At 36.1% G+C, this 16,056-nt stretch overlaps 1 protein-coding gene across 1 annotated transcript in view; it reads left to right on the top strand.

Moving 5' to 3' along the window:
- The window catches only part of LOC121726272 (hemicentin-1-like), a 237,457-nt gene that overhangs the window by 206,704 nt on the left and 14,697 nt on the right, over window positions 1-16,056 (top strand). Inside the window, exons 4-9 of the mRNA XM_042113548.1 lie at window positions 5,150-5,282; window positions 7,382-7,590; window positions 8,069-8,179; window positions 12,238-12,441; window positions 14,099-14,250; window positions 15,465-15,606. Coding sequence (XP_041969482.1) covers window positions 5,150-5,282; window positions 7,382-7,590; window positions 8,069-8,179; window positions 12,238-12,441; window positions 14,099-14,250; window positions 15,465-15,606 — 951 coding nt within the window. The remainder of the gene's footprint in view (window positions 1-5,149; window positions 5,283-7,381; window positions 7,591-8,068; window positions 8,180-12,237; window positions 12,442-14,098; window positions 14,251-15,464; window positions 15,607-16,056) is intronic.

Raw genomic sequence — 16,056 nt, 5'->3', positions numbered from 1 at the left:
AGGTATTTTGAATATTGTGCTTTATATCTCATATTTTTAACACTTCGTTATTATATTGGAACTAGGTAAACCGGAAGTCGCGGAATAACAAATTGGGGTTTATCCTCGCCTTAAGTCCCGATTAAAAAGTTTCATTACATAATATTTCCCGCGTTCGTAATATTATGTTACGTTAGGCTTGAACGTATAGTTAATGGAGATTTTGGTAAGGCCTTTTCACATCAAACATGCTTGGAAATAAATAATTGCTTAGTGATGAAAAATGTTCAATGTCTACATTATTTTTTGCATATGCATCTGATCGGTTTTTTGCTCTTTCTTATAAAAACATAACAGAAAACTGATACCAGCACTCGCAGGAAACTATGTTCCTGTCAAACAACACCGGGTCAGGTTAGAGGAAGTGTGCAAAATATACTACAGTTTCCTTCCATAAAATAAGAATCCGCACTTATCGTGGTTATATGGCGCCTTAACGGCTTCATAGAAACCGCAAGCTTCCGGTGTGGGTAGTAATAAATCAAAACTCGTATTGATATACATCGTGTAATCGTTCGTTTGTTTTGGAGTAATCCGTTGTTTCAGATGTAATCGCTTGAGGATATTCATCAAACGAAGAACCGTGTCACAGTAAAATTGATCGTCTTTTTAATGGATCATCTTCCCCCTTACATTTTGATATTTTAAATATGGAACGTGTAATTTGGCTTCAATTTATTACATTGACAACATGAGACTTTTTCATTATGCCATGCATTATAGATAGGCATAGTACTATTTCCACAGCTATTTCTTTGTAATTTGTATAACTTGATTTCTCACAAGGAATTAGATCGTTATTTACTAACAAAGAACATCAAGTAACGTCTCCATCATCTACTGTGCTGCCGATCTCATAATATTTTCAGAAAATTGGATCAAATAACCGGAACCCTACAGTACTGCCCCGTAAATTATATTAGAGTACGTGATATTAAAGCCAGTCTTCAGTCAAGCGTCCCACGTTCCGCAAATGTTCGGGGATGATTCACCGAAATGGGTGACGTCAGATTACACTAATGTGGCATTACAGGTCATGTTACCGTGAACCTGGTGATTTCTTCAGTGTCTGTGAACTCTGTGACATGATTTGAACTAGATACTTCTAGCTGGTTGAAAACTGTTTCAATATACCTCCCTGGTTCCGTGATAATAAGTGATTTAATAACTCGATCGTGAGAATCGCAGACACAATAGATTTTCAATTGTTATGCGTCAGCCAGGTGCCACTTGGAGATTGATGGGTTAATTTAGTTGATAAGCCAAAAACCCAAACTTTGATAAATTGCAATCAAAACACAATTTTGATATAGTCGCAATAAAATGAAGCTTACAATACTTCTCAGGATCAAATCTAACCAGATAAGTGACGAGAATAAGGCAAAATAAGGACATACAGACAGAAACACGGAAAACATAATATTATTATCTACTTATTCAATCTCCCACTGATGCGTATTCGATATACTCTCTAATATGCCGTCTTAATATTAAGTTACAATTTGAATTGTCAGTAAATATTAAACTCCATACAACTACTGTTAACATCAAATTACTATATCATATATGAATATGTCTTTGAGTCCGTACTCAAATACATATTCAAATATCATATATTCATTTGACGTTAACAGTAATTGTATGGAGTTTTTAATATTTACTGACTTTGTTTACATTTTCTATGCAACTCCTTTGGTAATCATCAACGTCTCTCAGTGCGGCTTGTAAACTCATAACTTGACATAATATTATGAAAACTACTTTTTATTTTATTTTTTCCGGTTAGAGCAGGAACACATTGGGCGTTTTGAAGCGCGCGCTTGCATGTACGCTTCAATAGAATCCGGAGTTCTCAAAACGCGCGTTACCAAAGCGCGCGCTTCAAAACGCCCAATGTGTACCTGCTCTTATGTAGTGCTTTCTATAGTTTTCATAGTGTTTGGCGTGTCAAAAGCATGTTATATCGGCAATAACAAGACATTTGTGTCTTAGCGCTGATTGCGAGTAGAACGGTAGTTTCGTGCCCGCGCCACGCCTCGGTAAGTCACACTTCAGTTGCTCAATCACTTTATTATACAAGTATTTTATCGCCAGTTTCCATGAACAAGCTAATTCCATATTGGCATGCAGAAAATTACTTGATTGTTCTAAACTAAGCAATACTTTAAAGGGTGATTTCGTTCATAAGCTTTAGGGTGATGCATAAAAATCATTGCACGGTTTGAATTTCCATGTTAATTACGTTAGTGTGTTTGCTGTGCTGGTAAGCTTTTGCATTTTTTAATTACTTATTTAGGGTTCCGTACCCAAAGGGTAAAAACGGGTCCCTATTACTAAGACTTCGATGTCTGTCCGTCTGTCTGTCTCCAGGCATAGCTAGATTTCTGAAATTTTCACGGGTTGTATGTATTTATTGCCGCTTTAACAACAAATACTAAAAGCAAAATAAATTAAATATTTCAGGGGCTTCCATGCAACGTGGTCTATAAATAGCCAATGCGACTGTATCCTCGTTGATTGTGATCATTAGGCAGTATTTTTTTGATATTTTTTGCTCGATATCAATAATGGCAATAAATAGGCACTTGAAATGTTCACAAAATACTCTGTTATATTTAAATTTTATTAATTTTAATATTTGATACTAAAACTTAGGAAAAATAAATAATTAGGGGCGGCTCCGGTAAGTGGCTCCCATACAAAAAAAAAACACATTTTTACCTTTTTTTTTTTATGAAATAAGGGGGCAAACGAGCAAACGGGTCACCTGATGGTAAGCAACTTCCGTCGCCCATGGACACTCGCAGCATCAGAAGAGCTGCAGGTGCGTTGCCGGCCTTTTAAGAGGGAATAGGGTAATAGGGGAGGGTAGGGAAGGGAATAAAGTAGGGGATTGGGCCTCCGGTAAACTCACTCACTCGGCGAAACACAGCGCTAGCGCTGTTTCACGCCGGTTTTCTGTGAGAACGTGGTATTTCTCCGGTCGAGCCGGCCCATTCGTGCCGAAGCATGTCTCTCCCACGTATAAAACCTATAACCTACCTATAACCTACCTATTTTTGCTCTATAATGAAACGGAACCCTTCGTGCGCGAGTGCAACTCGCACTTGGCCTATTATTTATTAAAACTTGTTACGATTATTTTTGTATTTTGAATCTATTTATTGTGTTCCTTAGGAAAAATAATTCATCTTTATAATATTTTCACAGAACAATCACATATTATCAGAACAAAACATCTTTCGATCCATACTTTAAATTGCAAAAGTCTCTTTGCTGTCGCATTAGGGTGTTTGCAATTCTTGTTAGACTTCCATATTTGTCAAAACATCTGATACTAAGCCGGCAAGGAATAGTCGAGAAAATCCCTGCACGATTGAGCTATTTAAAGTAGATATAGAAGTTTTATAGGCTTAACCCGCCATCACTCGCGCGGGGTTATGTCAGCACCCCACGCGTTTTTGAACGTAAAAATGAATAATAATTTCTCTGGATACGAATTCGCGCTTCCCGGTACCTTCAAGTGACCTTCAAACGAATCGACACAAAGTGGCGCAAGTGCTTGCAGCTTGACAAGGAGTTGAAAGTTGCGTGGGGTGGTCACGACACCCCGCGAGTGCTCGTGATATACTTTTTCAGAAGTTACATTACCAGTAAGGTACGTGTTTTTAATTGTTTAGTAAAAGTAAATTACTTTATTGTACCGTTATTTACTATAAATAATAAATAATGGTTGATTTCTTAGAATATATTCAATGATTTATGTAGCACAAACTTTTTATTTACATATTTTCTTTGTTCGTATATATAACATTTTTTTTCAAATATTTTTATGTTTAGATGAGTTGGAAACAAGAGGGAGAGAAATAATTGGTGCCATTATTCGAGGAAGAAGTAATTCTGTAGTGGAAAGCAATGCCAGCATGGATGAAGATTTTATTCAAGAATCTGATCATGATTCTTTGTCAGCACAGGATGCTTCAGCAGCTGATGTGTCTAAAGTAGAAGAAGTTGGATTTGAGGGTCCTGGATACGTATGGCATCAATGAAAATGTTATCTACAATTGAGATATGGCGCAATCACAAGCTAGCATGATAAGTTCCTAGTATGTGGAATCATTGGGTTTGAGCATGCTTCAAGGCCACTTTGAAAAAAGATATGTATAACCAAAACCATCTTGAGTGCTTTGGGGTTTCCCAAAGCACTCAAGATGATGTTGAATGCTCCTGGACCAAGTACCGAATGAAAGTCACAATCAAAAAAGCAGTGCTGTATAAGTAAAGACACCATAACCTTGAGTCACCGTAATTTTCGCGAAAAATTTATGTGCCAAAAAGTTAATTTTCAGTTCCTGTTCGGACAAATAAGAAAATTTTATTTTATTTAGTTAATTATACCTTATATTTACGATTTTGAATGAGAAAGTTTATGTAAAAAAGTTAGAATTATTTGTTTTTTGTCTTTTTTCTGAAAAGATCCCAATATTACGACTAAAAAAGGCTGATTACTTTAATGTTTTATAGAACAACGATAAAGTTGAATATACAATTTAAATTTTCTTATTAACACATATCAAATTACACAAAATAATAATAATATGCTGGTTTAATTTTGTTAACTGATATTATATCGCATAAAAATCACTTACAAAATGTGGGGTGGCCACAACACCCCGTGAGCGCTCGCGGGGCTAAAAACCGCGCGAGTGATCGAGGGTTAAGAAGAATAATTAAGAGAAAAACTTTGTTCTTGCGAACAAAAACTGTATTCAAAGCTGTGTAGGAAAAAGAGTTCACAATAATTACGAATAGTATCATTAATTACTACTCTTATTTTTTTTTATTACAATAATTTAGGTCGTCCATGGGCTTTTCCCCCATATCCTTTTTATGTCGCTTTTTTAAAAATTATTTGTTCGCGTACAAGGTTGTTTACATTCATTTATGATTGTAATCATAGACTAATTTATATACTGTCGTAATTGTAATAGATATGTTATTACGTTTTTATACAAGTAAGTATAGAATAAATACACATGGCCTAATTCACATAGCTTAGGTAGTTTTAGTTTCTATATTCAGTAAAATCATTGTTATTTTCTTGTTACAGTGCCAACATCGGACGTCCAAGGCGTGCTGGGGAAAAAGGCATCTCTACCGTGCGACATCCAGCCGCTTCACTCCGACGACGCGGTTGTCATGGTGCTGTGGTTCAAGGAGTCGGATGGGGAGCCGTTGTACAGGTAAGGGTCAACAAAAAAGGTACAATTCAATATAAATTTACCGTGTCGAGTTGCGACCTGAATTGACGCTAATGGTCACACATTGACGCCTCCGTGGTCCAGTGGTTTAGACCGTGGCTCTTAACTCGGAGATCACGGGCTTGATTCCCGCGTTGGAAACTTGTTATTTCCAAGTTAGGTTAGGACAATGCGGGCTGAGTAATTGCCTGATTGTCTGACAAGTAAGATGATCCATGCGTTGGATGGGCATATAAAAAGTCGGTCCTGCGCCTGATCTCTCGCCAGTCGTGTCGGTGGTCCGTCTCACTGGTTTATGAGAGTAAAAGAATAGAGAGCGCTCTTGTATACTGCGCACACACTTGGGCACTATAAAGTTACTCTTGCGTAACTGGGGCCGTACCACGAAACTGTTTTGAGACTCAAACAATTGAACGAGAATGCCGCGTCCTGCTCTAACAACGTCATTTCACGTTTGTTAGAGTAGGACGCGGCATTTTCGTTCGATTGTTTGAGTCTCAAAACAGTTTCGTGGTACGGCCCCTGGCCCGGCTTAAATGAAACCGGCCACCTTAACTGAAACTGGTGTGAGGGTAATATACACAGTGGAATAATTTATAAATACATAACTTTGAGCCTTTGATTGAATTAGTAATTAGTTGTTAAAATGAAGGATTTTATTTCAAGTGTGCAACTGAAATAGTCATTCAACTTCGCAAATGTTTATTCAAAATGAAAGCTATACGATGTTAAATAGGGTGCGCCAAATTTAACTTTGTTTACCAAGAATAATAGGTTCATTTGAATTTATGTGTGTATTTTTAAAAAAGCTCAATCTTAGCGTTTCAAACAAACGATGTAAAAGTCATGTATGGTTATTATAAATATTAGATAATATTATACAATAAACATAGATAAGATTATTATTTTTATAACATTAATTTGGTGTTGGTTCAATAAATTTCTGAGATGAAAATAATTTGAGACGGAGGATATAAAGGAAAATAACAGCGGGGCTAAAATGGTCGCTTTGGAGAATCATGATATGAATCATAATAATATGATTCATTTTTTGAAATCGCAAAATGGTCACTCTGTAGTCACTCTGCTTGCAATTGTCTAGTAATTCGTACTAATTTGACATCCGTCAGTTTGACATTTATTTACATTGAGAGGAATTACTAAATTTGACCAATTAAGACCCGTAGTAAGCCTATGAGAGACTAAAACAGATTGTTCTCGCTGTTTTTGAACCTCGGGTGGTAATTGGTAGGTCAGCAAGTAGGTCATTTCTGATGCCATTCGTCTCAAGCTCTCAAGTTTATTCCGAAATAAAACAATTTCATAATATCATTGTTGCAGCTACGACATCCAAGGGCATTCTTAGTTCTGATAAGTTTCAAATTGATTCCGAAGTATATTGTATAATAATAATAATAGCTCCCACACCGGTTTCGGTGACGGTGGCCGGTTTCATTGAAACCAGGCCAGCTACGCAGGAGTAATTTTATAGTGCCCAAGTATGTGCGCAGTACACAAGAGCACTCTCTATTCCTTTACTCTCATAACCCAGTGGGACGGACGACCGACACGACTGGCGAGAGATCAGGCGCAGGACCGACTTTTTACATGCCCATCCGACGCATGGATCATCTTACTTGTCAGACAATCAGGTGATCAGCCTGCATTGTCCTAACCAAACATGGAAATAACATGTTTCCAACGCGGGAATCGAACCCACGACCTCTGCGCTCTATACCACTAGACCACGGAGGCGTCATATATATATTGTATAACCTACAAATGAAAAAAACTAAGGAAACGTAACTCCCTGGATACTTCAACCGTCTTGAATTTAGTTCTTTTTCACACTAAATATGACAATAGCAACTAAACACTACCATTCAGGAAATAAAGCCGTTGACAATAATTATTGTCACTTGTATAAAAAGTTAAAAACACAAAATTGTGTACCGAATACATGCATGAAGTATGCATGTAATATTCGGGTCACATTTTGTAGACACGCGGATAAAATTTTGGACACGGTTACTCTTCCTTAGTTTTTATTATTCGTAGTGTATAACATTTTTTTGTTACAGCTACGACATCCGAGGGCGATCCTACAACCAGCCGAAGTTGTGGTCTTCCCCGCTGGTGTTCGGCAACCGAGCGTACTTCCGAGGCGGCGCGACGCCCGCCGTGCTCATGATCGACAACGTGGTCGCCGCCGACGCCGGCGTCTACCGCTGCAGGGTCGACTTCAAAAACTCGCCGACTAGGAACCTGAAAGTTAATTTTAGTGTAATTAGTAAGTATTATATTGTAAAGATCTTCAACTTATTATATAACTAGACAAAAATCACAGTACCATCTAAATAATTAATTCCGCGAAAAAACCGTTAATTTTTTTGCAAGAAGTAGTATAATAGTAGCATAATATTATATTCCATCCCTGTATTCTCCTCATAATTCCTGCCAAATAACATAAAAATCTGTTATGTAGTCTTCTTAACTTTTCTTATAATATTGGTATACTCGTATATTTGGTCACCGTGATAAAATTATATTCGTTGCATCGTATTTTTACTAAGTAGTGTAAAATGTACACTTATCGATATCCATTAGGTTACTCAAAATCAATTAAAAGTAAATGCAGAATCAACTATGCGAAAGCCTCTACATGTGTTTCCAATTATGACTAACCTTGAACTACATGAAAGATTCAAACTGCATAATATCGATTCATCTAATCACTACTGTAAATTGATTAATGATTTCGTTTTTAGTACCACCAAATAGACCTACGATATACGACGCGAAACGAAGAGACAGAACGAAACTGGTGGAGCCATACAACGAGGGTGTTGATGTTGTCCTTATTTGTGAGGTGGAAGGAGGTAAGTAATTACTTTAGACCCAATTTCACCAACGACTGTTAAAGTTAACGATCGAATTAATGTATGTTTACATCTCTCGTTTTTCGTATGACTGAAAGAGAAGACATGATATTTTAACAAGATGTTAATACCAACAGACGTTGGTGAAATTGGACCTTAGGGCCTTATCACACTGGCGATTAGCGAGCGATTTGAAAGCGACACGACCGCGCAGCGCACACGCCGCGATGACGCCGCGATTGCATGGCGTGCACGCAGCTTGCCTTCGGCGTTTTGGACACTCAGCAGCAAATTGGATTCTGACGTCACTCCCTAGATGAATCTCCTATATAATATAATAATAATCTGTGTTGAACGCCTCCGTGGTCCAGTGGTTCAGGGCTCGGCTCTTGACTCGAAGGTCGTGGGTTCGATTCCCGCGTTGGAAACATGTTATTTCCAAGTTTGTGTAGGGTAATGCAGGCTGATCACCTGATTGTCTGACAAGTAAGATGATCCATGTGTCGGATGGGCATGTAAAAAGTCGGTCCTGCGCCTGATCTCTCACCAGTCGTGTCGGTCTGCCGTCCCACTAGGTTATGAGAGTAAAGGAATGGAGAGTGCTCTTGTGTACTGCGCATACACTTGGGCACTATAAAATTACTCCTGCGTAGCTGGTCTGGTTTCATGAAACCGGCCACTGTCACCGAAACCGGTGTGGGAGCTATTATTATTATTATTAATAATAATCTGTGTAGACGAGTGTACAAAATGGCGTCTACGCTACGCCGCGACGACGCTGCGCTGTCGCGAAATGCACACCGCGCAATCGCGGCGTGTGCGCTGCGCAGTCGCGTCGCATTCAAATCGCTCGCTAATCGCCAGTGTGATAAGGCACTTACTGTACCAACCCTTACTTAAAATACATAATATATATTCAGAAAACAACTAGACTCTAGACTACCTATGACTTCCTCTGACATTTAGCAATCAGAATGCAACTATAGACTCAAGACTGCTTATCCTTCAACATATTGTAATTTATATTATTATATGAACAATGGACATGTCTTTGTAAAATGCGAAAAAGAGCTTGATAGACAAGGCAAAATATTTCAAAGCATATCCTTGTCAAAAAAGCTTACCAAAAAAGAGTAGACGCTGTACACAATTTTAAAATCACAATATAAAAAATACGAAAACATTTTTAAATCGAGATAAAAATATGCAAAGTGACAATATTTAAAGTGTTTAAGCGTTCTCTGTGAAAATACATAGAGAAAAAACTAATTTGGAGCGTGACTACGTTTAGAAAATTTTGTACTGCGTCCACTCTTTCTTGACAGACTGTAGGTCACACACACTACACTACTTAATTATGATTGTTACAAAACACTTTTTAATATTAGATAAATGACTAGTGTGACCTGACAAATCTCCGAAAGAACAAATGAATTGCCTGTACATTTATTTATTCAAAATGTCAGAATTTTCAACTCGTTTCCTTATAGCCTTTTATTCGCTGTGGATGGAAAACACAATCTACAGTAGCATAATGACAGCTTGTCAGTTAGATTGATGAACGGGTAAACGAAAATTACATTAATTACCTTACCGTAAAACCCTGGTCATTATTGATTCGACAGAAACTCAAGTTGACAGTTTTAATTTTGGAGCCAACGGTTTTACCGTAACGGGGAAATTAAAACACTAGGAATAATTATTTAGCCGCATAATCAGACGTAATCGGTAAATTGGGGAAACGTACAATTTTCAATGTATTTTTATATGGAAAACAGCAAATTAAACAAATTAAATTGTTAAAATGGTAGCTAATAAAAATAAGCTAATAAGGTTATAAAGATACGCGTATAACAGTAATTTCTTTTGGACCAATTTCATTGAATTCTCAAATATTATTTGTACTGCCATGAATCAAATAAAACAACATTATTTTTAACGCCCTCTTATCTAATCTGCATCTCCCATTATCTCGATAACACCGGGCCAGATATTGTGGGCCTGGAATTGTGATTGTTATCGAATAAATCGAAAAACCCATCGACCACCCATATTTACTACCATTAGTAGGTTTTTTTGTATCGTTTATAGGTCGATTGTGTGACAACTCGTTCGTATTGTTCGCATTCAACCAACTTTTTGTTATTTCATTATGTAGGTGTCCCAGTAGCGCGTGTTTTGTCAAATCACTTCAGCGGTCGTAGAATGTTATTATTATTGTTATTATGCAATATCAAGTTAAAATGAAATGCTTATGTGCCATCATTACAACAATGGTTAGTAATATAATATTAAATTTCATTGCCCATACAATTTTTAGAATAGGTAATATTATAACAAATGCCTATTATTGTTGTATATTGGTCTTATAATAAAATAGGTATACTTACCGCAATCAATGTAAAACATAATAATTACTAATAAACTTCTGGAACTTAGGTGTAAAATACGTCGAAAATTTCGTGTAAACGCTGGAACATTGTTTGTTGTTTTTGAAATGTAATAAGATCCTCTTGACAAGTATTTTCTTGCCATCAATGTTCGTGGCCTGAGGTATTATAGCTTCAAGTCGTTATTTTAAACGTTCAACCTTTTGTAAGTCTGATTTATTTCCTGTAACAAAATGCTATACTTACCTACCTACAGCCTACAGGACAGGATATTATGATGAATCACAATCATAATTTAATTTTTATAATTATTTCAATATAACAATATTATTTTTTACTTTTATACAGAAAAAAACCGGCCAAGTGCGTGTCGGACCACGCTCAATATAGGGTTCCGTAGTATCGCTAGTTTTTCATAATAATTTTTGTATAGTCAATGAATATATACATTTAAAACGTATTTTGCACTACTGACAACATCATCTCAGTTACATTCAAAGGAATTTGAACAAGACGTTCCTTTATACTTCGCCGAATACATTTTAATTAGTTGATCACTTAATAATTTATGAAGTATTCTTAGCCATTTTAACCTTTTAAATTCAGCATATTTCCTACTTCCGTGAATTTTTTCACAATTCCAAAAGCACCCGTTTAGCTTGTAGAAGGAGGGCACACTGGACTAACGATTTTTTTTCCACTTTAAGGCTTCATATTTTACAAATTTATCCCTAAATCGGAAAATTATCTAAGAATACTCGTAATATTTTTTAAAACCTATCTAACGATATACGATGGGGTGGATGTGAAAAAAAAACATCCCCGCTTCATGTGTAGGGGAGGTACCATAAAAATATATTTTTAAGATTTTATATACCATTCTGTTGCCATCATTAATATGTACATTCATGCCGATTTAAAGCTTTGTAGGTTGTATAGTCTCTGAGCAAAACCGCGGACAGACAGACGGACAGATCGAAACTATAAGGGTTCCTTGTTCATAACGGAACCCTAAAAAGTGCGAATGACTGAGGTGGGCTAAAAATGTTATCCTCATGCTGTTGACGTGACGTATACCACACATTAAGACCAATAACAAAATGTACCTAGTTTATTAATATCCGAGTGCATATTCCATGATATGTAAAATTCACGTATATACCTACTTCTGCTTCTATCGAATATTTGAGCACATTGTACCTAAACAAATTTTGTTCTACGTAACTCAGTATGCGATGTTGCATCTGCGCTTTGCTGTGTCTGAGCAAAGAAGACGCTTTGCATACAAATGCATATCTTTGGCAAAATAGATTTCAGTTTTATACCAAAGAAAAAGATTTCTCGGGGCGATAAACTATCGTGATAGTCCCATCAGATGCAAAATGGCAAAAGGTAAATTTCATCGAATCAGTATTCTGTAGAGCTTATCCAGTTTTATTGGTTATGAATTGCGATATAAAGAACAAAAGCCAAAAACAGAATTTATTTACATGGCATAATATGATTAAACGTTTGAAATATTGGTACTACTAATATATATTCTGTGGTATCAGTAGGTATATGAAAGTCTACATGCGATGCAAATTCAAATCTTTGGTATACATGATTCAGTAATAAAACGTGAAATATGATGTAAAAAGAAATGGTTCTAATTCTTTTCTATTTCAGGTCGGCCACGGCCCCGAGTCACGTGGTATTTGGAGAACGTGGTCATAGATGACTCGTACGAGCAGAGAGCCGATGGGATCACAGTCAACACCCTCACCTTCCCTAACGTCGGGAGGCAGCATCTCAATGCGAGACTCGTCTGTCAAGCGTCAAACACCAACCTCGCCCCACCTGAAACCAAAGTTTTAATCTTAGATATTAATTGTAAGTATTTTAGTTTTACAATTTGCAATTTAAGAATATGTGGAACAATTTATTTTAAGAATATCTATTCCTTTAAGAGATATATCTGGACTACATAGTATGTTTAAAATGAGGCTGATTTGTTGATTTTCAATTTTTAATTAATTTGTATTGAATACCTATATACGGCATTATCGTTTTACGACAAAGTCCTTTAATTAGAAAAAAAAAAGAATATCTTTTCCAGTTAGGATTGACAATCGATAGAAAAGGAAGAGGAAAATCTGTCTCTCTATCTTCGTAGCTTTCTGATAATATTCCGAAAAGGAATTTCCAATATAATATGGGGCAGGCCTTAAGATTATTTCTACGTTTCACGTTTGATTAAACGAGCGATAAATTCTTTGATTTCCTTTGAGCTAGCTGCCTGTCACGGCAATGAGAATTAATATATTCTTTTCTCGAAAGGTTTCCGAAAAGACTTTGAAAGTATCATGTCAAATATTTGGCGAACTACTAAAACTAAAAGCTTACGAAGGACCGAGGCATCTTTTTTGCAAATTTGGACGTTTTTGAAACTTAAGATAGCGTGAAAAATAAAATTACGACAAGGGCTTTACAATATTTCATACAAATCAAATAAACCTCGGGTTTATTATTAAAAAAAATGCTGGTACTTGAGCGCATTTCTGAATTTTTGATAAGTTACTAAATCTATGAATATTTGCAAACATTTTTTGCGACTGATGATTTTTTATGTATTTATCACACATGATAAAAAATCTGACGCCAATCCGAACAAAACCTCTGTGGTTTATTGATGAGGGCAGGTGGATTAAACAATATTAGTTATTGGAATTGGTGTGATATGATAAGTGTTGACCAGTATCAGTAAATTAAATGAATAATGTTATATTCATTTGACGACCTCTGTGGCTCAGATTGTGGGCTGTCGGTAGGCGGTAGCTCAAGCCGGAGTCGCGGGTTCGAATCCCGCCGACGGAACAAAAAAGTTTTCAAAGTTCCTGGGTCATGGGTGTGTATTAAATATGTGTATGATATAATAAAAATCTTAAATATGTACAGTATAGTATAAAAGTATTAAATATATTTCCGTTGTCTGGTACCCGTAACACAAGTCCTTCAGGTACTTAGCACGGGGCTAGAATGACGTGGTTTGAAGCGTCCATAAAAAAAAATCTAGCGATGTTATTCCAAAATATGATACTGTGCTCTATGTTCTCTATTATTATAATTTTAGTTCAATTGTAATACTCAGTGATAAGCTGGACAGCCCCTTCCTGAAGCACTGGGTCCATGGCACAGGTGCATGTATCCGGTGCGCCAGAGGGTGGCAAATATTTAAATTAATAATAATTATTTCCTTCTAGTTTAAGAATTTTTCTATAGGTAACCTGAAATAAACGTATTTTATTTTTTATTTTATTTATTTTTATAATAAACTTCGTGTCACTCAAAAACCTTCCCTGGACTTCTACGAATATTTTAAGACTAAAATTAGCCCAATCCGTTCAGCCGTTCTCAAGTTTTGCGCTTAGCAACACATTCAGCGACTCATTTTTATATTATAGATTGTGATATTTCCTTTTCAACGGAACAATCATGTACCTGTTTAATGGTAAGAGGCATGGTGTGACAAATCATGTTTAATTTACAGTGAAACCGATAACAGTGAACATATTGACCAAAGAAAAGCAAGTATCAGCTGACAAAAGGTATGAAATCGAGTGTAAGACGACCGGCTCTCGACCTGAAGCATCTGTCACTTGGTGGAAAAATAACAGGCAGCTCAAGCGAATGGCGAAAAATGTAAGAAATTCTCCCTTAATTATATATTGGACATTCCCTACGCCCATAATGATGTTCATTATTGTTTTCGTGACATTTTTTTCGTGAACACAAAAGATCTCGATGTCCCCTTTTCTTTTGTTTGTATTGTTTTGTTAATTTCTTGTTAAGAGAGGGTGATTTTTTTAATGAATGCCACCAAGACAGTAATGATAATTTTTACAATATTTTATATTTATTTTAATTGCTTCTTTCTCTTTGATGTCTTTTTAGCGAAATTAAGGGTATGCGTTAGAATTATGATCATCATCATTATCACGAGTGTAAGAAAGTATAACGATATTCTGCGGCGACCACTGAATAGATTTCGTTTCAGAAAGTGAGTGATTTCTTAAGAGGGCGACTAACGCAAAAAATGAAACAGCCTTCACTCTTCACACTCACGCCCGTCTTTCATATGCCAATTGCCAGGTGAAAAAGGCCGACGCGGATTCATCGCCAAATTAGTTTTTTTCTCAATAACTCGATAAATATACAAAAAATAAATATACAAAAATTTTATACAACGTGTTAAAATATTAACTTAGTTCAAAGCACGGTTATGGCAATATAAGAAAAATTCGTGAAAATTAGATGCATATGTGTTATTTTTTTTCACAAAGATGCATCGAAAAAATTTTAAGATATCGTGTTTTTGCTCAGATCGAATTCTCGGAAATATAATGTAGTATCTAATTTTAGAAAATGAAATAATTCGGGGCTTATTTTTAAGTATAAAAATGAATTATAAAATCGACACTGTAGGGTTAGTCGCCCCCTTAAATAAATAATATATTTTTAATATCTTGTAATCACCAGCAAGAAGCTTTTTGTGATATGTAAGCCGTTTTACCTGCGTCTTACGTAAAAATAAATAACATTGTGCAAAATCTTGTTTCATGAAACCAAGCGTTTTTTGATTTAAGAAAGCTTAGATAAGATCAGTCTCAAAAGATTTCAGATACCTTTTTCGTAAAATAAAGCAAATCTGCTTAGGCATATTGCAAAAGATACAAAATTAAATGTTACTAATAGATACGTATATAGATTAAGTATACTCTTCAGTATTTTAACAGCAGTCCAAATGATAAAATTATGATATAAACTTTTTTAATTACAATATAATGTCGGAATATAGAGCAATGTAACATACAATAAAAGTATAGGATATTTAATTAATTAGATGCATTTTACAGTTCTCTGAAAACAACGAAACGCTGAGCGTACTCAGTCTCGTGCCGGGAGTGGAGGACGACGGAAAATATTTGACGTGCCAAGCTGAGAATAAGCACATACCTGATTCAACTATTGAAGACAAATGGAGGCTAAATGTACACTGTGAGTAGGGGATTCTATGTTTTATTCATGCTTGTATAGAATTCAAAATGCTCTGGATCTGAATTTAAAGCGAGATCATCAAAGGGTTTAGCTCGACCTGAGCTGATGAAGATATATAATCGAGTGTAAAAAAGCAAACGTTTCAATGGATTTTCTCTTTCAGTTTATAATTCAGTTTTCAGTGGAAGAAGTTTCATGTCATGATAAAATTTTCTCTCTTTTTGTTTAGGATTGCTTTATAAGAAAAAAATGTGTGGCACTCGGAAACTGCCGCGCTTGTGTAGCATTTTTTTACCAATTATGCAATAATTTTAATTCGCATTCGCCGAGACTCTAGTCGCACGCACACGAACAATGTGCCGAAATCTGCTGAATCAAAACGCCTTTAGACGATGCCCGGATTTTGACGCCGCACCGCTGTGCTGCGGGGCTAAATGGTCGCTTTGGAGA

This window comes from Aricia agestis, chromosome 4 (assembly GCF_905147365.1).
Source record: "Aricia agestis chromosome 4, ilAriAges1.1, whole genome shotgun sequence".
Lineage (NCBI taxonomy): Eukaryota > Metazoa > Arthropoda > Insecta > Lepidoptera > Lycaenidae > Aricia > Aricia agestis.
Note: the sequence above shows the minus strand (reverse complement) of the source record. Positions and strands in the feature narration are given on the sequence as shown.